Source organism: Lithobates pipiens, unplaced genomic scaffold (assembly GCF_037356315.1).
Source record: "Lithobates pipiens isolate NorthernLeopardFrog02 unplaced genomic scaffold, aLitPip1_a1.2 Scaffold_10, whole genome shotgun sequence".
Classification (NCBI taxonomy): domain Eukaryota; kingdom Metazoa; phylum Chordata; class Amphibia; order Anura; family Ranidae; genus Lithobates; species Lithobates pipiens.
In genome coordinates, this window is record NW_027507686.1 from 57630888 (window position 1) to 57654944 (window position 24057).

General features: G+C 41.8%; 1 protein-coding gene across 3 annotated transcripts in view; it reads left to right on the forward strand.

Moving 5' to 3' along the window:
- The window catches only part of SMPD3 (sphingomyelin phosphodiesterase 3), a 309102-nt gene that overhangs the window by 226228 nt on the left and 58817 nt on the right, over positions 1-24057 (forward strand). For all 3 annotated transcript variants that reach the window (XM_077455429.1, XM_077455421.1, XM_077455438.1), the window contains one exon: positions 8302-9883. In XM_077455429.1, coding sequence (XP_077311555.1) covers positions 8555-9883 — 1329 coding nt within the window. In that variant the 5' untranslated portion in view covers positions 8302-8554. The remainder of the gene's footprint in view (positions 1-8301; positions 9884-24057) is intronic.

Below are 24057 nucleotides of genomic sequence, written 5' to 3' on the forward strand. Positions count from 1 at the left end.
AATAATCCCAAAAGCACTACCCGGGCAACGAAGGAGTGGCTTCGTAAGAAGCATTTCAAGGTCCTGGAGTGGCCTAGCCAGTCTCCAGATCTCAACCCCATAGAAAACCTTTGGAGGGAGTTGAAAGTTTGTGTTGCCCAGCGACAGCCCCAAAACATCACTGCTCTAGAGGAGATCTGCATGGAGGAATGGGCCAACATACCAGCAACAGTGTGTGACAACCTTGTGAAGACTTACAGAAAACGTTCGACCTCTGTCATTGCCAACAAAGTATATATAACAAAGTATTTAGATGAACTTTTGATATTGACAAAATACTTATTTTCCACCATAATTTGCAAATAAATTCTTTCAAAAATCAGATTGAATATTTTTTTGCCTCACTGTAATTGTATGCACGATAATAACTGAATTAGAAATACATGTAAATCTTATTTTACAATACCATCACATCTAAGGATTTGTGTGTTGAGATGTTTCAACTCTTTTTATAAAAGTTACTGATTGTCCTCAAGACACATTCTTCTCTGCCTTACTGCACTTGTAACCCCAGAGCTTTTCTGGCAGGTATTAATGAGCACCCAGAACCATTTTCCGTACTGTGTGCAGCGGAGGCTAATGAGAGAGCAAGGCAGGGATTTATCAAAGCTGCTGCCTTTTAACATACTGCGCTTCCTGTTCGTGCATGCTGTGGTTAAGAAGTGGCAAACCTTATAATCTTTTGATGAACATAGGGAAGTACAGATTGCAAAAATATATTAAACTAGAAAAATAGGAAGAATGCAGAAGGGATGAAACCTGCAGAGAACAGGGGAGGACAAACAAAGATATATGGCTAAAGAACAGACAAAAGGATGACATAATTATGACATTTATGCATCACGTTTCTTGGATTTTCTGGGAGTCAAATGTGTCTTGTTAATATTATTTTGGCTTTGTAAAAAAAACAAAAAACTGAATGCCTCATTGGAGTAGAAGCACAAGGATAATGCACACAACAATAAAAGTGAACAATATGTGACATTACAGTACAATGAAAGCAAAAGGGACATTGTACTGCGTACAGAGGTTCAACATGAAAAAAAAATTCACATACAGTGAAGTATATCAGGGACGTCTACTAAGTACCCACAAATCAATCTATCTCAACTGAAGATGGGGTAGGGGCGATGAAGTGGGGGGATAATGTAATAGAAGCCTGGATACTCTAAACATCAAAACCTAGAAAACGGTGGTTTGGACATGCCTAAGCACTTGTACACACGGTCGGACATTCCAATGGACAATGTTCGATAGGACCGTGTTGTCGGATAATCCGACAGTGTGTGGGCTCCATCGGACTGTTTCCGTCGGAGTATCCGACTGACCAAGTTTTCCAGCTGGGCTATAAAATTTTCCGACAACATGATCCGATCGGACTTTGTCCAATCATGTGTAGATAATTCCGATCGGACAAAGTGCCACGCATGCTCAGATCAAATTCCTAGACCAAAGCTATTGGCTACTAGCCTGAACGTAGTCCCGTCCTAACGAAATAACGCCATCACGTTAAGTACGATCGGATTTTCTGACAACTTTGTCCGACTGTGTGTATGCAACAGTTTCAGACAAAATCAGACGGATTTGGTTGTCGGAATGTCCGACCGTGTGTACAAGGGCTAGGACCCTGAGTAACACCCATAGAGTTAGAGTAGCACACCTTTGGAGGGGATGATTGACATGTACTCATGTACTGGCTATAGACATTGATCCCATATTTTATTATATTTGGATCTACAACCCCTATGAATATAGATAAGCTTTTTGTATGTCAGGGTAGAATTTATGTCCTGAATCCAGGAGCCAAGTGTTGCAGGAAATCTCCTCATCCAATCACGTGCTATTAATTTTCTTGCAATAATCAAGATTTGTCTTGTTAATATTTATTCATATAGACAAGAGATTTGGAAAGCATTTTGTTTTTGACTGGGTACTTACGCCACCCTTCATGCCTGGTAACCCGTACATCATTGATAGCTACAAACATTCCAAAATCCAAAATAAGACATTTCCATCCCTAACCCTTATACATATTTGGATAAAGCACGCCTATTTTTTTTTTTTTAACGCTCAACCCTCTTGTAGAGGTTTTAAAAAAATAAAAATGTATAACTAAAGCAACCTAAATCAGACTTAGACTCAGGAAACCTTATCCATTAAACAGTGCAGTAAAATTAATTTGTGAATGATACAGCACTTAATGTAGCCTCTGACACCACCATAGTGATCTCGTGATCAATAACAGGAGTGGATAGGACACGTGAGGCTAGAAGGACAGAGCTTGTCTAGACATAGTCAAATCACATGTCCCGCCTGCAGCAACTAACAGCTCTATAGAACTCCACCATTCTAAATTGCTAGAGCAAATAAAAAAACCCTTAGACCCAAATTCTGCCCATTTTCCCTAGGTTTTGATGATGTCATTCGGCATTCCCATGACTTACTGGGAAGACCTCAAATCCCACATACAGTACAGGAAGGCATTTTTGCTAGATTTGGAAAACTTGTGTACAGGATTATATTTATTTGCGCTCTCCCACTCATGGTCACAACTAATGTAAAACCCCACCACCATAATGCAAGACAAATGCTTTTCCCCCCAAGCCTTTCAACATTGTGGGAGGATGAGTAAGGAAACAGATACCTGAGTCTAGTGATGCCACTAACCTTTGTAGTAATAGCAGCTAAGTTGTTCCCCATTGCTGCATAGGTGCCCTCTGCCTGTATTTTTAGCATTTATGTCACAGTCAGGGGTCAGGCTCAGAGACCAGTAACTAGCAGTAGAGAGACTCCCACCAACCAGCAGGATAGGTATGCAAGCAGGTCACCCTGGAGGATGACCCAAGGTGCATGGTCTAAATACTAACCAGTGTTCAACCAATGGTGGAGATGGATTTTGCTGTGTGTTAGTATCAGGTCTCGGTCCTCAGGATTACCTCACCTGGGGGTGAGCAAACCGGGGTCCAGTAGCAGATATAGCAGGTAGGGATCAAGCAGAAGCATAGTCAGTAAACCAGCCAAAGGTTGATAACAAGTGGTTGCAGGTTGGGTTTAAGGAGAAGTGTAGTTGAGAAATAAGCCAAGGGTCAGCAATGAGTGGTAGCAAAGATATGGACGGCAGCAGGAGTGACAAGAGCAACATATTGGCTTGAGAGAGCACAATAATCTGGCAAACAGGAAGTGCAAAGGCATAGTTTAAATAGAAAGTTAATAGGAGGAGTAAAAGGTTCAAGATTTAAGAGAAAGAAGACATAAAGCAAGGTTGTCCAAGCAATCAGGCAGCTATCGAGCATCTTAGGTGGCTTAGCAAGAAGAGTTACTACCAGACACAGCAGAGGTCACCTACTGTAAGAGAAAGTGATTGTTGTTCAATACAGATTTGTGGGAAATCTAGCAAGCTCCACCTCAAAGGGTTCAATGTGGTATGCTCAAAAAATGCACCTGTCAGATGCAAGTTAGTGCATGCTGAACGTGATCACATACCTAGATCAATTTATGAGCATTTATCAATATATGAGTATAAATCCAGTCATTGAACTGGAACCACACTGTAACTTTTAATATAACCAATGCTAACAGGGCAGCAGCAATAAAAAAAGAACAACAAAACCTATTTTTGAAATGAGCTTTGGTGAAGTTCAAGAATCTCACTTGTTTTTTATGTTTTGCCTGTTGATTTAAGATGAGTAGGCGTTCAATACATTGGTATGAACATACCACCTACACAGATACTAATTTGGGGCAGGAAAAAAAAGCTTGAAATATAATCGCATAGTAAGAAAGAGAAGGAATTAACACTGCAAAAAAATATAAAGTATGAACTTATGTCTTAGTAACCTGCATCATTAGGTTGAATGATCTTCTGTTGATGAGGCTGGACTGCGTCTTACAAGAGAGAACTTTCATAGGAGAGGCCATGTGATTTGTGTTGTGTTAGCGGGGGTCCTAAGGCAGGTGAGGTGAATCTGTTATTAAAGGGTTAGTTCACCTTTATAAAAAAATACTTCCTATGCAGATAATGGATGTCTATAGGTAAAAACATACTGTGCAGCTTTTACCAAATTTGAAAAATGCCCTTCCTATAGGTGTAGTCCATTTACATAGCTCATGAAGCCTGACTGAAAACTCCCAGGACATTGCTAGAAGGTTGCTAAGTGAGGCCCAGCTATTACTGCTTATTTCCAGCATCACAGGAGTAATTTTATTTGTTTTCGTGGGTTTACTTCCTCTTTGTTTCTCTGCAAAGGTAAAGCATAATTGCATAGTAGCCCATTATGTGTCACTTACCTGACTCAGGAGCAAGCGAAGTCACCGCTGTCCCCTCTGCCATGGAGCGTCCATCTTCTTTCCGGGTATCGTGGCTCCGGCGCTGTGATTGCCCAGATCCGCAATGACATCACTCCCGCGCATGCGCACGGGAGCCGCCACTAAGGCTGGGTTTACACCTATGCAGTTTTACTGCTTTTTGCATTTTGCAGATTTGCACTAGAGTCCATTTGACATGGATTCCTATGGAACATATTCTGTAGTGTAAATCTGCAAAATGCAAAAAGCACAAAAAATGCATAGGTGTGAATCCAGCCTAACGACATATCGCCATTAGCAGCGGCATGCTCAGTGTGGCTGTCTTTTTTGCAAATATTTCCTAAAATGTGTAGGGAGGCAGGCCCCTGAATAGGGGGTGGCAGCGGCGGCCACAGATAGATTCATGCAATGCATCCCCTCTATTCCTGGATTCCCACCTAGGTGAGAATGATTTATTAATGCCTTGTTTCCTCTGAGTGGATCGGTTCGGGTCGGTACAGTTTGGAAGGGTTAGAATGGTCCGGCCTATTCAAGTGAGCGTTTCTACTGCAAGTCGGACCACCAGGGGCCATACAGGGTTTAGAAAAAAAGCCTAGCGTGGAGTCACACTGATTGGCAGACATTTTTCTGTCCGCCAATCAGTGGAATGTATCGTAGCTCCGCCCTAACCGTACCGTACCATTTTCTATGGCCCACATCTGAAGCAGGACCATGAATGGTGCGGTATGGTTCAGTTGTATGGGCAGCTTTCATAATGAAAACACTCAAAATAGCGTACCGTACCGAACCAACCCGAACCGATCCGCTCAGTGGAAACGAGGCATCAGTTGCATGCAACCTACAGGCATACCCATGTCCCCCATCTCAGGAGGCCTTGGGGTACTCTACAGTGTGTGCAACACATAATAGGGGGCTAGCTGTTTCTTCCTGGTCCTTGCACCTGACTTCCTGATGACTCATGTGCTTCATCAAGGGGCCAGCTGCAAGAACCTGGAAATGGACATCCTAATGACGTCAGAGAAGAGGATGGCAGTGCAGGACCGGGTAAACATACCGTTAAATCCACCATACATATGAGTATTTTTTTTTTCTTGTGGATAAACCAGCGAAAAAAAAAGGCATTGGGGGATATGTGGGGGTAGTGAAAACAGTATCCTTTTTTTTGATGAGACCCTTAGTTTTCCTTGAATATATAAAGTAATTTAAATTGTGCTGTATTTTGTATCTTAACGATCAGAATCGCATTAAGTAGAAAATAAATGGAGAATCAAGCTGTCAGGAGGCTGGGATAGTGGACTTTACGCAGCGTCTGCAGAGATTGATAGATATTTGCAGAGAACACCAATAAATCTCAGTTCCCGCACACAGGCAGCTCCGCTGTAACAGAGTTGTGGCCTCCGGGAGCCGACTCCACCAAACACTGGCAGACGGAAGGGGCACAATTGATCTGTACTTCTTCTTCTCAGTGGAGTTGTCACAGGAAATAATGGTTATTGTTCTGTCTTGGGAAAGATAAATGGCTCCTGGCTAAAAAAAGAGAGTTAATGAAGTCCCATGGAGAAAACACTTTATGTTTATGTGATAGAAACATCTCTTCGGCGCTATGATACTTTTGGGTAATCAGCAGGCAGTTCTAGAATGGTGATAGGCATGTATAGCAAGTAAAAACTGTCTCAGTACTGCCCTTTGTTCCTGTCCTTGCCTATGATTGCTTATCATGTGGCTCATACTGTTGTTTTTTTTTGTTTTTGTTGTTTTTTACTTGGCAACCTACTGTCATACCATGCGAAGGCTATAGTGGTTTCAAAAGTCATTTTTAATATGTTAAATTTGCAGCTTTCATTAAAATAATAACTGGATGTTGCCATCAGGCACCTCCTCTTATAGGGTGACAACGTCCATTCCTGTCACCCAATAGCACTCAGACATTGTCATCCCATCCCACAGGATTCCCAATGAGGCTATAGAGCCTGTTTCAACATACATTACACAGGAATGGTTCACTGTTATCCATACCTCCCAACTTTTTGATCTGGGAATGAGGGACACCTATCAGCAAAAGTATGCATGCATAGGACACACCCCTTGCCACGCCCCCTTAATGGAGAATTGTACAAAACAAACAAGATTGGTTAAACCCACAAGTGCATTTTTTCCACTACTATTCCTTTATATTGACTTTAACTGGGGGTTTACACCCTGAGGGTGGGAGGGACTAATAATGTGACCACCATGATTGTCTGTCCCAGTGGTCACATGATCACTGGCTCCCGGTCATTTCTAGAGTCCAGGAGCAGCCTCTGACAGCTCGGTCACTGTGCTGGGTACGAGCAGTGACCATGCTCTCAGTACAGAAACACTGACCATCCATGGATGCATATGTGCTATGTGTGGACTTTAAAGCACTTTATGCTGCCATACATAAGCGCTATGTGGGTGGCAAGAGGTTGAGGTCTTAGTGTAGAAAAAAAGGGCAGTTGTTCATGCAGCCAGCAAAAGAACAGCTGCTTGGACAAAAGGCACTTTTCTCCATCTCCAAGCCCGCTTACCTGTAACATTTTAGCTGGCAAGTCCCCCTCCGCCTGCATTCCTTGTGGGAATTGTCTTGGATTGCTTGTCTTGGGCAAGTGATTGGAGACAGAGAAAAGTGGTGTCTGTCAAAGGAGCCGTCTCCTTGCTAGCTGCGTTATCGAACAGTTATCGAACCCTTTCCGACGTCATAGCTAGCCATCTTTAACTTTATTTTCTGTTATGGACTAATTTGTGGCGGGGGCCTTTACTACAGACAAATCCCTATTTTTCTTCCAGGATGACTAATAACCCGGGTATAAAAGTGATAGAGCTGTGAACATCCGTTTAAAAATGTTTGAGAGCTACATTTTTTCTGGACCACCAAGATTTCCAAATTGATAATATACTGGAAAACACATATTGCGCACCCCAAAACAATAATAAACTGGTACTTATAGTAGATTCCAAATGCTAATTTTAAATATTAAAGAGATGTTTCCCAGCTGCTTCTGGCAAATTTGTGCATTAATACAGAAGGGTGCCCCTTCTCCAGCCCCCTTCTAAGTAACAGAAGACCTTCTTATAGCTTTTGCTTTGGTTTATTGGACACATAAGCTTAGCTTTTATATCTAAATACTTATCATTCCACATTTTAGTAGGTGGAGGTTCAAACAAATTAATGTTCAAGTTGTCTAAAGCCAATGTTTTTAAGTTTTAGAGAAATGATGGGAGGGTTATAACTTCTGTCAGGTTTTTATTCTTTGACTGTCACCAGGACTAAAAGTAAAGGAAGACTCAAACAAGATCAGAGCAAAATGTTTTCAATGGGGGCACTTGTTTTATTGACAATTGCCTTAGGTCAACTTTCTCCCTCTCACTTTGGAGAGCTTTTCTTTAACTACCTGTTGTGCCAATGGGACAAAATGCCAAGGTAATTCTCCCCAATAGGACAAAGTTGCCAAAAAAAAAAACAGACTGGAGTTTTAACCATTCCCTACTCTCCAATAAAAGTAGCTTTCAATATACTTTATTTTTTTATTGTTGTGAGTTTTAGTTGGTCACATGTCAACCTTAATTTTTCTAGCACATTAAAAACCTGTTCTTGGTCGTATATTACCAGTCTTGCTCCATTATGCTCATACAGGATGTTGAATCAAAAGTTCTGTCTTGGAGACATATTCTATTTTAGCCTCTGTAGGGTAATTCTTCCTCAAGAATCCCCCCTTACAGCCCATTTATACAGATGCCACTAGGAGAATACCAGCATGACTCCAAAGTACAACTGTTATATGTAATACATGTAATGATTGTGTAATGCTAGCTTACCTTGAAGGTTGAAAACAAAAGTACATAATGTAGAATTATAAAATTATTGAATTATTCATCTTTACAGTAAGGCATATTTCTACATTACTAAATGAAACCTTTTTCTTTTTGCTTCTGTAGGCTTGTTGACCTCGGTATGAAGATTTGTATGAAACAATGAGAATACAATGACACCGCACACATCTCAAGTGCATCCTGCTCATAGATATTCTGGCTTCTCTGGTGATATGTCAAGGTGATATTTTTGGAACTGTGAATTTCTCCCTTTGGGAGGGGGCTTAGAGGTGGATCCTGCCTCCTGGTTCTTCATTGTGATTAATAAACTAGTGACATCATGCAGAAGCTCCCATGAAGAGGACACCACTAAGCTGAGATGGTTTTGCACACTTCCCCCTTTCCCAGTAGCTTCCTCTCATGCCTCCACTCCCTGTCCTGGGCATTGATTTTCCCTTGTTTCTGGCTTGGAGATCGCCTCCTGGCCTCCTTCTTGCCGACCACCTATGAAAAACGTCAGAGATCTGATGACCCTTGTTACTTCCAGGCACTTTGCATTATCATTACTACTCCAATTTATTTGGCCTTGCTAGTCTCCTCTCTTCCCTTTGCGCTTATTGGCTTCCTGGTATGGTCACCTCTTCAAGCTGTCCGTAGGCCTTACATCTATTCCCGCCTGCATGATAAGGCCAGGGCTAGTGGAGCCACCTTGTTGACTGAATGGAGAGCAACAGGAAGTTGTAAGAGTTTCTGCTTTGGATCTGCCAATGTCTGCTTGTTGCCTGATTCACTTGCAAGGTTTACAAACCTCTTTAACACTCAGGCACGGGCTAAGGAGATTGGAAGAAGAATACGAAATGGAGCCAGTAGACCTCAAATCAAGATTTACATAGATTCTCCTACCAACACCTCAATTAGTGCTGCAAGCTTCAGCAGTCTTGTGTCTCCACAAGGAACAGATGTTCCCCACCGAGCAGTCAACATGGGCATGAAGAGAACAACATCCATGGAATACAAAGGAGATAATTCTGGGGAAAACAGCAGTGAAGAGGGTCGGTATGGGAAGAATGGAGGGGACATGGGGGATGGGGAAGACAGTCCATGTATTATCCGCATCAGTGGGGAGGACAGCGGTCACATATCGGACTCTGATCCGGATGCCATGGTTGGGCATGTGAATGTGGCATGCTTGGCTGACACAGAACCAGACTTCCAGAAAAGCCCAAACCCTAACCACAAGCACAGGGAGGGGGATGGTGGGAGCCTGGACAGCTGTACCACCTCACGTGAGTCTTTAGTCAAGGGCAGGGTGGCAGATGGAACCATTGACCAAAGTGGCATTAACAACAAACTTCTATACAAGGCGTCCATCATTAAGAAAGCTGCAGCCCGCAAAAAAAAGCATACAGACGATATCTTAGATCATGAAATATCTGCCTTCTTCCCAGCCAACCTGGACTTCCTGTGCCTGCAGGAAGTATTCGACAAACGAGCTGCAGAGAAGTTGAAAGAACAACTGCACTACTATTTTGAATATATTCTGTATGACGTAGGGGTATATAGCTGTCATGGCTGCTGTGGCTTTAAGTTCCTAAACAGTGGGCTCATGATCGCCAGCCGATACCCCATACTGGACGCTACCTATCACTGTTATCCCAATGGGAGAGGAATAGATGCGCTGGCCGCCAAGGGAGCTCTGTTTGTAAAGGTGAGTGTATGTATATATATATGTATGTGGGACATTATGTTCCTCTTCCCACACAATGAGACCTCACCTCTTTTCTTTGTGGAGATTGGCATGGCATCATTGAGTGGATAGTTTATGGAGTTAGCTGTTTATATTTCCAAACTATCTTTGTTGAAAAAAGGAAATTTTACAAGGGCAACAAAGCTGTACATTGAGTAACAGAGTACAGAGACTGACTATAATGAGTACATGGGGAGGGAATCAGATTAGGGAAGACAGTTCTGAGGTCCTAGAGAAGAGCTGAAGTAGACTTTGTGGTTGAGGTACAAGTTCATTGGAGTGTTTCTCACACAGGGTGAAAGTAAACTTAGGTCATTCACTCTTCCCGAGCTTCCTTCTTACTGGTCTTCCAGGTGGAGCAAACCCAGGAGCGATGGACAGTGTAAAGTGTATGTGAGAATCTGCAAGGGGAAGCCGTGGACTTTTAATGTAGGGTTAGGATGGGGTGGGAAGAAGAAGAGATGGGACAGAGATAAGTGGTAGTGTGGGGCGATTATTAGGTGTACAAGACAAAAGGGTTATGGGGAATGGGGGGAGGGGGTGAAATGTATGTTCTCCAAAATGTTAGGATGGTACGGTATGGGGTACTGGTGGTAAAGAAGTTGAGGTGAGGTGAGGCTAGGACGGAGGCACAGGACTTTGGGTAGGTGGTATACCCCAACGAGGAAGAACCCAAACTCCCAAGCATGCCTTCACTTATTTTTCATAGCCATGTTCTGGGTTGTGGTTAGTTGAGCACCGCTGTGAGTGAATGTTGTTTCAGTCGGGAAGACGTGAGAGATGGGGTTGGCTGATAAAGAATGCTAAACTAGGGTGGAAGATGCATTATGTAATTGTATGCGGCAGAGTATTTGTAGAGGTGCCATCTGGTGCAGATTTTTAAAAATTGTGATTTCCAGTGTTGGAATTAGGTTTTTTAACATTGATGTTCTGGAAGACAGAGGCATTAGCTGAAGGTGGAAAATAAATTTTTTATTACTTATGCATAATTTCTCTTTCCAAGGTTAAAAGTTACCAGCTAGTCCTTTTTTTCATAATCACTTTTTCTTTATTAAGACAAATTTCAACTTTTAACATAGAAATACAGATTGCACAATATATCTGTATAAATCTTTTCATTAACATACACCACACTAATCCCCCCCACCTTGATCATGTCCTCTTTAAAAGAGAGAAAGAAAAAAAGGTGTATAATTTTGAATTACTATTTTCGTGTCCTATTGTGTTTAGTGCTTTAATTCAATATAATCTCATTCTACTATTTCATTTTTTATACCTCTCCACCTTTCATTTCAATCTACACTTCTTTATGCAATTCCATTACGTGTTGCCCAATCCCGTGCCTAATTTACTATTATAACTTATTTTCTTCCTTTAATGACATCAATCATCTCCCCACTGTGCTTCCCAGAGGAGGAAAAAAGAAACACAAAAACAACACGAAAAAGAAAAAAACCCCCGCCAGATGCATCTCATAGACTATCCGATCCATAACGCAGCATTACCCTCAAAAGGGTTTAATCCACCCCTATTTCTGAGGAGTAATACAGTCATACCGCTCATGTATGTTTCAATTTATTCTGTTGGTCTTTAACCATATGTATCCATCTCTCTGCTTCCATTATTTTTTCTACCTTCCTTTTCCAAACCATTATAGTGGGACATCCAGACTGTTTCCAAAATCTAGGTATCAATATTTTGGCTGCATTTAGAAAATGGGGAGTAATGCTTCTCTTATTAAACCTAGCAGATGATGGCATCCGAGAAAAAGAAAATGTAATGGAGAGAATTCTATAGGTCTACGTGTTATATACTTAATCCAATGGGCTATCTCCTCCCAGGAAATTTTAATATTTGGGCAATGCCACCATAAATGCAGAAATTAACCCCTATGGTTACATCCCCTCCAGCAGTTAACATCCGCCAATGGATATATATGAGCCAATTGAACATGAAACAGGGAGTTGTCATATTTTGGGCGCTCAGAACCTGCCTATGCATTCGAGACAACATATGACCCGGCTCTGATAGGTTAACACACCATTCCTCAAAAGTAAGCAGGTTTGCTGGCCTAATCTGGTGCTTCCACTTAACAAGTCTCTCAGTCGACAGCATTTCCATACAGCCATTGGTACTTCTCCCCAGTATTCAAACCAAATCCACCAATGGAAGCAGTTTACTCTGTGGTGCCACGCCAGCACAATTACCCTTCCCGTCCATTCCCCAGCAATCTAAACTCCCTTTCTCTTCCCCCGGGAAAAAACAGGGAAATCCTTCCAATGGTGTTAAAGGGGATATTGGGGAGGCAAACTTTCCCATACTGTTCATTCTATCCCAAATGGATAGTGTTGTCTTCATCAATGACGATGCATATTCCAACAACCCCCTATAAGAAACTGGAATCCAGGGTGTTCCGGCCAAGTTCCTACCTGCTAATGTTTTCTCCAAGGGCACCCAGATTGTACTAGCAGAGTCATGGCACCAGTTCATTATACAAACCAGGGCCATGGCTCTGTAATAAAACGCTATATCTGGGAGCCCCACCCCGCCCTCCCATTTTAATCTCCTCAAAATATTGTGTGCAAACCTGGTATGTTTATCTCCCCACACAAAGGTCATAAAAGCCCTTCATATTTGTTTAAAGAATGTCTGTGGAAGTGTTATGGGTACGGTATGTAAAACATGAATAAGCCTGGAAATTACACTCATTTTAAGAGCGTTTACCCTGGCAAACCATGTCAGAGTATGACTTCTCCACTTTTGCAAGTCTTTTATTATGGACACCATCAAGGGTTCATAGTTTAGCTAATATAGGCACTTTATATCTGAAGAGGTATAGATCCCTAAATAGTAAATGGAATCAAGGCGCCAAAAGGAAAATATTGTTGCAGGGTGGTCTTCATCCTCAAAGGCACATGGCTCGGCATCAACACTGATTTCTCAATATTTATTTAAAAATTAGATATAAGGCCAAACCTGCCTATTTCCAAAATCAGTTCCATCAAGAACTTTTGGGGAGAGGAGAGGTACAGCAGTAGGTCATCTGCATAAGCTGAGATCTTATGTTCTGTTGATCCAATACAAATCCCATTGATCTTCCTATTTTCCCTAATCGTGCGCAGAAAGGGCTCCAGCACCATAGCAAATAACAATGGGCACAGTGGGCATCCCTGCTTAGTCCCATTCCTCAAAATAATCTGATAGTCTACCATTAACTTTAACCCTTGCTCTAGGATCTGCATACAGTGCCGTCCCCCCATCCCATCATCCGCTCTCTCAGACTCATCTCCCTCAAAACTCCGACCATAAATTCCCACCCCACCCTATCGAATGCTTTTTTAGTATCCATTGAAATGACTACACTTGGGGTCTGGTTCGGTCCATTATGCATCCAATGCAATACATACAGGGCCCGAATAGTATTATGTCTAGCCTCTTGTCCCTTCATGAACCCTGTTTGATCTGGGTGAATCAATTTAGCTATATGTTCTTGTAACTTTAGGGCCAGGAACTTAGTGTCAGGGTTAAGGAGGGTCTTTTCCTACCTTCGGGAGAGCAGTCAAATAAGCCAACAGTGCCTCTGGAGGCAATTGGTTAGAGACAGAGATAGAGTTAAGCCCCGTACACACGAGCGGACTTTTCAACATCCAAAGTCCGTCAGACCGAGTCCGTCAGACTATCCGATCGTGTGTGGGCTGCAACGGACTTTAGCTTCGCAAAAGTCTGACGGACTTTAGAAATGAAGCATGCTTCAAATTTTCCCGACGGAACTCCGCCGGACCCGGTCCCCTTCGAAAAATCCGCTCGTGTGTATGCTACTCCGACGGACTAAAACCGACGCTAGGGCAGCTATTGGCTACTGGCTATGAACTTCCTTATTCGAGTCGGGTCGTACGTCATCACGTTCGAATCCGTCGGAGTTTAGTGTGATCGTGTGTGGCCAAGTCCGTTCGGCCGAAAAGTCTGTCAGAACTCCGGCGGAACTCCAGCGGAACTCCGGCGGAACTCCTTTGGAAGTCTGTCGGACATAAGTCCTCTCGTGTGTACGGGGCTTTAAGGTATCTGCAAAGAGGAACCAACAGGATTGAGGAAAACTTTTTATAATACATATTTATGAAACCATCAGGTCCCAGGTTTTTACCTAATGGCAAAGCTGCAATCACTCTGCTCAGTTCTTCAATGGAGATTTATTTTTCCATTTCCTCCAAGGCCACAGATGCAATGATCTGTAGCCCTGAGGCCCCAAGATATTCCCGAATTCTATGCAAACGTCCACCCTCCTCTGCCCCCACAGGAACTGCGTCTATGTTATATAGAGACGCAACTCAGCTGCTATTGCTTGGGAGTCCACTATCTGCTTATCGCCTGTCTTTATAGTGAACATGGCTTGAATCCTGTTGTTTCTTTAGTTGTCTAACCAATAGTCTCGCACCCTTATTCCTCCGTTCGGTGGGCAAAGTATCTATGTTTATTTTGAACTTTTCGACCGAGAAGCTGTTTTAAGTCTGCCCGCAGTTTTTCCAGTCTCTGTGCATCCCCAGGTTTTAAATGGGCCTTATGTTTAATTTCAAGTTTATGTATTTCCTCTAAGAGACCGACCATTTCCTTCTGTCTTTTTTAATACACAAACCCATTGAAATGAACTCCCCTCGATGACCGCCTTGTGGGCTTCCCATACCACTTGGTCAGACACCTCCTTTGATATATTGGTCTCAAAATATAATACTAATGTGCGGGACAAGGATTCCACATTCTGTTTATCATCCAAAATAGATTAATTCAATCGCCATGTTTTTTCCAGGCGCCCAATCGATGCCGCACATATCGTTAATTTTATAGGAGCATGGTCTGACATGGTGATTGACTCAATACTTGATGAATTTACATAATTCAGATAATAATCGATCAACAACATATCGATCCTTGATTTATATACAATGTGTATTTTGGAGTAATAACTGAAATCCCTGTCTAGCTCATGCAGTACCCTTCATCTGTCCACCAAATGCAGAGTGCGAAGGCGCTGTTTCACATATCTTAACACCTTATGAGACACAAAGGTTTTCCCCGAAGAGGTGTCTAGACTAGGGTTCAAGGTAATGTTAAAATCCCCTCCCATAACCAAGGATATCCAAAGTTTTAGATGGAAATTTAACGGTATGGCTATTGGGCTCATATATAGTAGCTAGGGTATAACACTGGCCCTGGATCTTTTTCCAAAAAGAAAGTACTAGGGGACATTGTGTATGTATAGCTATTGTAACTCCTCTAGCCCTAGGAATGGGTGAAGGTGCAGGAAACCATTGATTATATAGAAAAAGAGGCATACGAGGGGTTGGCCCTGCCACAAAACGCGTCTCTTTCAAAAAAACAATCTCTACTTTCATGTGATGCAGTTCATGCTAGAGGTGGACCCTGTTACCAATCAAACAAAGCCCTCTCACATTATATGATACAATCTTCATTCTACCTGCCATTCTCTCATTACTCCCATGAGTCTATTATACTGCTGTGCCTGATCTGTGTCTGCTCCCGGCCTTCTGAGCTTTCTCGCCTTGGATGCATCTGATGAGAAGAAGGAGGAGGAGAAAAAAAACCACACACAAAACCATCTAAAAACCATAACCTACTATGCCACTGTCTGTGGCACATCCCCATAAAGGGAGGGTGAATCTGGGCACCTATGCCCGGAGTCCCCCCCCCTTCCAACTTTTGGCAGAAAACAAAGCCCCTTGTCTCAGGACTGACCTATTGCGGAAAAGATGACTAAAAACATGAACAGGGTACCTCATGAACCCCAGTCTTCCATTTATATATATATATATATATATATATATATATATATATATTTTTTTTTTTTTTATGCAGTATTTCAGCATATTGCCTCAAAAAAAAAAAAGGGGGAGGGTAGTGGGGGACTAACAGAGGACAGAGGGAAAAACAACATCTCACCCCCCCCCCCAAAAAAGGGGGTAATAAGAGGGATTAAAAAGGGGGGGGTAAAAAATAAAAGGGGGAGGGTTGTGGGAGACAAAGAAGACAGAGGGAAAAACAACATCTCCCCCCCCCAATAAAAAGGGGGTAATAAAAAGGATAAAAAAATAAAAAAATAAAAAGGGGGAGGGTGGTGGGGGATTAAGAGAGAGCAGAGGGGAAAAACAACCCCCCCCCACCCTCCCACCCAAAACAGACAGGTCCCTTATGCGTATATTTTGCCTACGATCTCTATTTTCTTGATTATACATTTGATCTAACAGAGAATTCAACACTTCCTCATGATGTTTTGTCATATCTTGGATATCAGCCACTCCTTGCCTAATATCATCCTGGCCCATCTCCATTTCCTCTACTCTGTGTCCCAGTGCCCCTATATCCTCCCTTAACCCCTCCACAGCCTGTTTGCAGGACGATTCAACAGTAGTTATAAGTAACTGGAACAAGCATATGCGTAGCAATGTATACAGTATCTCACAAAAGTGAGTACACCCCTTACATTTTTGTAAATATTTTATTATATATTTTCATGTGACAACTGAAGAAATTACACTTTGCTACAATGTAAAGTAGTGTGTGTACAGTTTGTAACAGTGTAAATTTGCTCTCCTCTCAAAATAACTCAACACACCGTCATTAATGTCTAAACCGCTGGCAACAAAAGTGAGTACACCCCTAAGTGAAAATGTCCAAATTGGGGCCCAATTAGCCATTTTCCCTTCCGGCATCATGTGACTCATTACTGTTACAAGGTCTAAGGTGTGAATGGGGAGCAGGTGTGTTAAATTTGGTGTTGTTGCTCTCACTCACTGGTCATTGGAAGTTCAACATGGCACCTCATGACAAAGAACTCTTTGAGGATCTGAAAAAAAGAATTGTTGCTCTACATAAAGATGGCCTAGGCTATAAGAAGATTGCCAAGACCCTGAAACTGAGCAGCAGTGGCCAAGACCATACAGTGGTTTAACAGGACAGGTTCCCCCCAGACCAAAGAAGTTGAGTGCACATGCTCAGTGTCATATCCAGAGGTTGTCTTTGGGAAATAGACATATGAGTGCTGCCAGCATTGCTGCAGATGATGAAGGGGCTGCATCAAATTGGTCTGCATGGCTGTCGTCCCTCCCAGAAGGAAGACTCTTCTAAAGACGATGCACAAGAAAAACAGTTTGCTGCAGACAAGCAGACTAAGGACATGGATTACTGGAAGATAAACATTTTTGGTTCAGATGGTGTCAACTGTGCGTGGCGGTAACCAGTTGATGAGTACAAAGACAAGTGTGTCTTGCCTACAGTCGAGCATGGTGGTGGGAGTGTCATGGTCTGGGGCTACATGAGTGCTGCCAGCACTGGAGAGATACAGTTTATTGAGTAAACCATAAATGGCAACATATAGTATGACATACTGAAGCAGAGCATGATCCCCAGCCTTCAGAGATTGGGCCACAGGGCAGTAGTCCAACATAACGACCTCAAACACACCTCCAAGATGACCACTGCCTTGCTAAAGAAGCTGAGGGCAAAGATGATGGACTGGCCAAGAATGTCTCCAAACCTAAACCCTATTGAGCTTCTGTGGGCATCTTCAAATGGAAGGTGGAGGAGTGGAAGGTTGCGAACATCCACCAGCTCCTTCCATGATGTCGTCATGGAGGAGTGGAAGAGGAATCCAGTGGCAACCCGTGAAGCTCTGGTGAACTCCATGCCCAAGAGGGTTAAGGTAGTGCTGGGAAATAATGGTGGTCACACAAAATATTGACACTTTGTGCCCAATTTGGACATTTTCACTTAGGGGTGTACTCACTTTTGTTGCCAGTGGTTTGGACATTAATGGCTGTGTGTTGAGTTATTTTGAGGGGACAACACATTTACACTGTTATACAAGCTGTACACTGTGTCATTTCTTCAGTGTTGTCACATGAAAAGATATAATAAAATAATTACACAAATGTGAGGGATGTACTCACTTTTGTGAGATACTTTATATATGTCGGCCCACAAAGTACTAGAGCACAGGTGAGGGTGATGGTCCTGAAGCATGTTTCCCTAAAAACAAGTCAGCAATGGCAGTTTCCACAGCTTTGTCCTGACAGGTTGCCCTTAAATAAGAATTCAACTTTATATTGTGTTTTCAAACTATACAAATATTTCAAAACTGCCACTTTGGAATGGCTGTGACAAATTACATACTTTTGTTATTGTTATCTGCAGCCTCAAACCCATCCTAAAGTTGTGAAAGTTTATTTCTGGTGTGTGACAGACGACAGGCTTTGTGAAATGTTTCTTGTGTTTAGTGATGATTTACCAAACGCAAAATGGAAAATGGAAATTCTGCTTAGTTACAGTAAGTGATAGCATGACAAATGTGCAGGAGGAGACTTTTATGTTTTTAACTATCAAGAGGTTCAAGAAAGTATGGGAAAATCTACCGGTAAAACATGAAATCTCTTTATGGTGAACCCTTCACAGATTCACTAACCCAGAGCCAAGCACAGCATTCCCTTTTCTGTCCTCCTCCATTAATTACAGCATTATACCCATTACTAAATGACAGATTTGCCTTAATGTATTTTATCCAAGCCTTCTCTGTATGCCAAGCTGCAAGCACCGACCAGAATAGCCCAGGGATAGGCTTAAAGTGCTGCATGCAGGCCCTGGGCCACCATGTCATATTATTTATGTTGAAATACATAACCATTGCTCTGTGTATGGCTTGCAGCACCTAGACAGTGGGACGCCATCCTATACTGCGTAAATGGAATAGACAGATACAAATAGGTCTTTATGTTGATGCATGTGCCTCTTAATTAGATCTGAATACATTCATTATCTCAATTTATGAAGGTGAAGGTTAATAGACCCATATATCAAATCTTTCCATAGAGCATTATCTTATGAGCATCATTGATCATCCCTATTATTTTCAATGTACCATTTTGATTTTAACCGTCATTTCATTTTTTGAGGCAGCCAAAGGACAAGCTGTCTGTTGAGTATGAAAAGTACCTGTCTGTAGTATAAAAAAGTAAAAAAAAAAAGAACAAGAGAGGAACTATAATAATTTTAAAACATATAATTGAGCAAAATATTTATACCCAAGTTTCAAACTTCATATGGAATGGAAGGCAGGTGAGACAAACCATTGATGTCTCATTAAAGAGAACCAATCTTCGAGGCTGGGTTCACACTTATGTGAATTGGATGCTGGTTTCCCTGCATCCAATTGTAATGACAGGAGAATGTGACCGGCTCTCAATTGAGCACATCTCCGGGGCGGTCGCAGGGCGTATTGCTGTGTGTTTTTGGCACACAATTCCGAATTCAGGCAAAAATTTTGGCCTGATTTGTCCCTGAAACGGTGAACAGGGAAGCACCACACCTCTGCTGTGAGCCACATCCGAATTAAGTGTGAACCCAACCTTAAAAAAAATAAAGTTACACCCCATACCTAATCCCCCTCAAGAAAAAGTTCAGCCCACACCCACGTACACACAAATGTAAAGCAGCCTTCGGGGCATCTGCGAATGAAAACATCACTTGTGATACATATGATATATATTGCCATGCATGCCAATATTCACGTTAACCTCTAAACTGATTAGCTGTAAGGATTTTAAAGTTTTGCCTATGGAAACTATAGGGGACTAAAGTTTGTTTTCAATTTACAGTCATGCCCAAGTTTAAAGCTTGACATGTTGGGTAACTATTTGCTTGGTTCAACCTTTTTATTATAGTTTAGACAAAAAAATGCATTTGTGTCCCCTAAAATTAAATGTAGAATATTTTTTACAGAAAATTTGCTTTGATAGTCACGCAAATACCGTGTGAGATAAAAAAATTGGAGCTACCACCATTTTATTCTCTAGAGTGTTTCCTCTTAGAAAATGCATCATGTTTTGGGTTTTAACTTCAGGCCTATAAAGATTTTTTTTCATACTACCTATTTTTCTTTTTCTTTTCCTTTTTTTTTTTATTCAAGAATTTTTGAGTTTTACAAGTTTCACAATAAAACAAACACATAGAATGCATTACAAATTATTTTGTGGTCAAGATTTTTTTAACATGTGTGCAAAAACATATATAATTTTTAGATAACATGACCCTTGAAGATGTAAGAACCATTATGGGTCCTGTCTTGTCAATATTGCTATCGCACACCTTCCTGGAAACAAGGCTCATCAGTAATGAGTACTGCAGCGATTACCAGCTGGATATCGGAAAGTCAATGTCAAAGTCAATGTACATATTCGCCAGCACACCAGGGATCTTCATCACAAAGACAAGTGCAACGTTTCGGAGCCATCCGGGACCCCTTCATCAGGCATGTGACACATCACATACCTAAGGAAAAAGAAAAACCTTTGCACAATAACTGAAGATCCCTGGTGTGCTGGTGAATATGAACATTGCCATTATGGGTCCTAACACCCACCTTTTGCCAGCCTTATACTGTCCTATCACTGATTTAGCAAGATATCGCCAATAAGGTTACATAGCTGGTTGTCAAATTCCTCCAACCTAAGCTTCCCTATGCAGTTTACCCTCTCATTCTTTCACATGGAGTGTTTGTAGGCCATGCTCTGGTGATTTCACACTCTACATAGGATTGAATGGAAGTGCTCAGAAGATTTGTACACGTGACTGGGGGGACTTCATTAATATCTTGCTGGATCAGAAACAGGTCAGTTCAAAGTAGAAGTCCAGTCAAATCTTAACTATACTTAAACCTACCCCCATCCCCATTCTAAGCCTATTCTACTTACCCTGTAAAGAAAAGATGCTTATACTTACCTATTCTGAAGGTGCTCCAGTCCGGTCACATGATCTCCCAGCATCCAGCTTTAGTGAAAAGCATAGATCGCCGACAACAGCTGCAGGGCCTGGATGATGACGACACCCATAGGCTTCCTATAGAGCATCCATTGTCGGCTGCCACTCCTCCACACTGAAGCTGCCACTGGGAGCCGATCATGTGACCAGACCAGGGCACCCTCAGAATAGGTAAGTATAGACATCTTTCCTTTACAGGGTAGTTAGAATAAGATTTAGAAGAGGGTGGGCAAAGGTTTAAGTATAGCTAGTATTTGACTGGACTTTTACTTTAAGACTAGGGAGATAGAGTGAGGGCTGGTGTCAGGAATAGGTACATAACAATGGCTTTTGAAAATGTGATTGGTTATGAAAGTTCCCTTGTATGTTTGCATGTATTTTTTCTTCTTTAAATAATGGTGTGTGAGGCCTTTGAGTATGTGTATCTGCCATACGCAACTGAGTAGCACTTAAAAGGGGATGCATTCACTTTGAATGATGCTAAATTTAGTAGCCTTTCTTTTTTTTAATGATTTTAGGGGTCACTGCAAACTGAACAGTGAAATCTTTTTTTGTCCTTCACTCTACTGAAGCTGAGAGCATATGTCTGTTACTATTACCTTCATTTTATTATAATGTAATTTTTGTGCATTTGAAATGCTTATCTTTCCAAAAATAAATTATATTGGCAATAAAATATGATAGTATATCAGGCATACTTAAAGGAAAACTATAAGGTTCCATCCCTGCACATGATACTTGCTTTTAGATTCAGTTTTTAAATGCAGAAAAATGTCCTGTTGGATTTTTTTTTTCTTTTTAATACCAGAATGCACACGCATCTCATCAGATGCAGATTTTTGGGTTTTGTGTTATGGATTTGAATGCAGCGCATTTTTACGCATCTATACAAACGTTTCCATTGAAAGCAATGCAGCTGCATTCAGATCCATAAAAAAAAACACTCTATTTTTTACAGTCGAGTGAATGAAGCCTAAGGCCTCTTGCACAGTCGTAATAATTTACAGATGTTTATACTCAGGATCTTGTTGACAGAAAGATCCTGAGTAAAATGTTCCATGAAGACCTTGCGTAAACATGCACGTGTGTATACATAGTAAAATCCTTCTTCATCCTCTTCCAGTTGTTAGCATTGCAGTATATGTACACATTAGGGTTGCCACCTTTTCTTCAAGCCAAACCCGAACACTTTAGCAGCGGCATTTTTTTTAGGGGGTATACGTTATAAGATTGTAAAAGACCTCGGACACTTTTGGTGGCCTAAAAGAGAGTAGTAATGTGGTGCACAGCGTGCCGCAGCAAACGGTGCATGTGGCTGAATTTTGAGTGCTATGCATGGAATAAGGGGGGGCAGACATATTTAATGTACAAAATGGTCAGATATGTCCTGGGGAGAGGGCTAGTGTTAGTAGGGGGTGGGGGGAGTTAGATATGTGCTGGGGGGAGTCTTTGGGAGAGGAGCGGGTTAGTGCTTACAGGGGGGTTGGATGTGTTCTGGGGGATGCTTTGGGAGGAGAGAGGGCTAGAGCTAGCGGGGGGGGGGGTCAGATACTGTAAGTGGCAGGGGTATGCTTTGGGAGGGTAGAGAGCTAGAGCTAGCAAGGGGGTGGGGCTTGGATATGTGCTTGGGGACGCTTTAGGAGGGGAAAGGACTTGTGCTAGCGGGGGTGGTCAGATACTGTATGTGCCAGGGGTACGCTTTGGGAGGGGAGAGAGCTAGAAAGGGGGTGGGGCTTGAATATGTGCTTGGATGCTTTAGGAGAGGACTTGTGCTAGCGGAGGTGGTGAGATATGTGCTGGGGGGTGCTTTGGGAGGGAAGAGGGCTAGCTAGTGCAAGATGGGCGTGGGGGGTCGGCTATGTGCTGGGGGGTGCTTTGAGAGGGGTAGTGCAAGGGTGGTGGGTGGGTAGATGCTGGGGGAGTGCTTTGGAAAGAGAGAGAGATAGTGCTAGGAGGGGTTGTCAGATTTAAAATCCAACCCACACTTCTAGCATGTCTTCTCCCTGCCAAAGCCCCCCAGCACATATCCTCCTAACCCCTCGATCACTCTACATATTTTCTAAGTTGTTCAGCCGCTCTCTCCCCTCCCCCCTGTCCATCTACACAGTATAGAAAACTTTGTACAGACAGCGTGTCCCTGTTCCCCCTCTTCCTCCTGTGTGTGTATGTGTGTGTGTGTGTGTGTGTGTGTGTGTGTATACAGAGCGGAGAAGGAGGAGAGAGGAGCTTTGATTCACTGACACTGTATTGTGCTGAACCAGGCTGCCGTCGGGGAGGGTGGAGACATCAGATGTCACTCTTGGTGCAGTCCGGTGTGAATGATGTGTCCGGGTCTGGGGCAGAAAAAAAACCCCAATCACATCATTCTAAAACCAGACTTTCCGAGAGAAAAGTGGATAGGTGGCAACCCTAATATACATACTGTACATGCATAAACACACGTATGCACGTAAATGACTGCACACAAATGTAACGTTTTCTGTTTTTATTTTACACCTCTGTACTCAGATCAGTAAAAAACATGCATATTTTTACTCCCATATGCAAGAGGCCTAATATGTGTAAGTTTATAAAAAATGATTTACCATTTTTTATTATTCATTTTACAAATAAGCATTTCATATAACATATACGTATAAACATAATAATAAAGCCTAGCTCTGCTGGCTTTGTGAGTGTTTCTAATGGAAAATCCATTAATCTGCCAAGGGCAGCAGATGGAGGGGAGGTGTCCTCACTATATCTTATCAGTTGTATGTGTGTCCATGTGTGTTTTAAATAGCCTAAAATAATAGGAGGGTAAAATAAAGTCTATTCACAGCATAGTAATACATGACTCTCTGGAGAACAGACTGTAGTGAATCACCTAATTGTTTACCAAACTGAAATTATTTTATATGATTAATGTGTTAGTTGAATGTTTTAAATGTGTTTAGTCCTGAACATAATCATTTAATTAAGCGGTAAATAAGCCTCCTAATATATCATAGATTTTATTCAAATTCAGAATACTTTATTAATCCCAAAGGGAAATGATTAAGATACTGTTACATTCAACGACGACAACACAAAACACTCACAATAGCAACAAATAAAATTACCAATAAAAGCAATTAATACCAAATAAAACTTAATTAATACTCTACTCTAATAAACCATCCTAATAAAATACTTCATAGAATAAATAACACAGATTGAAAAATAAAAGAAAATCAATTATGTAATTGTTGATATGTAATCAGCAAATATGGCAACATTTATGATAAAATCATGGAAACTAAGAAAACCCCAAACAAAAAAAAGTTTTGAGTTTA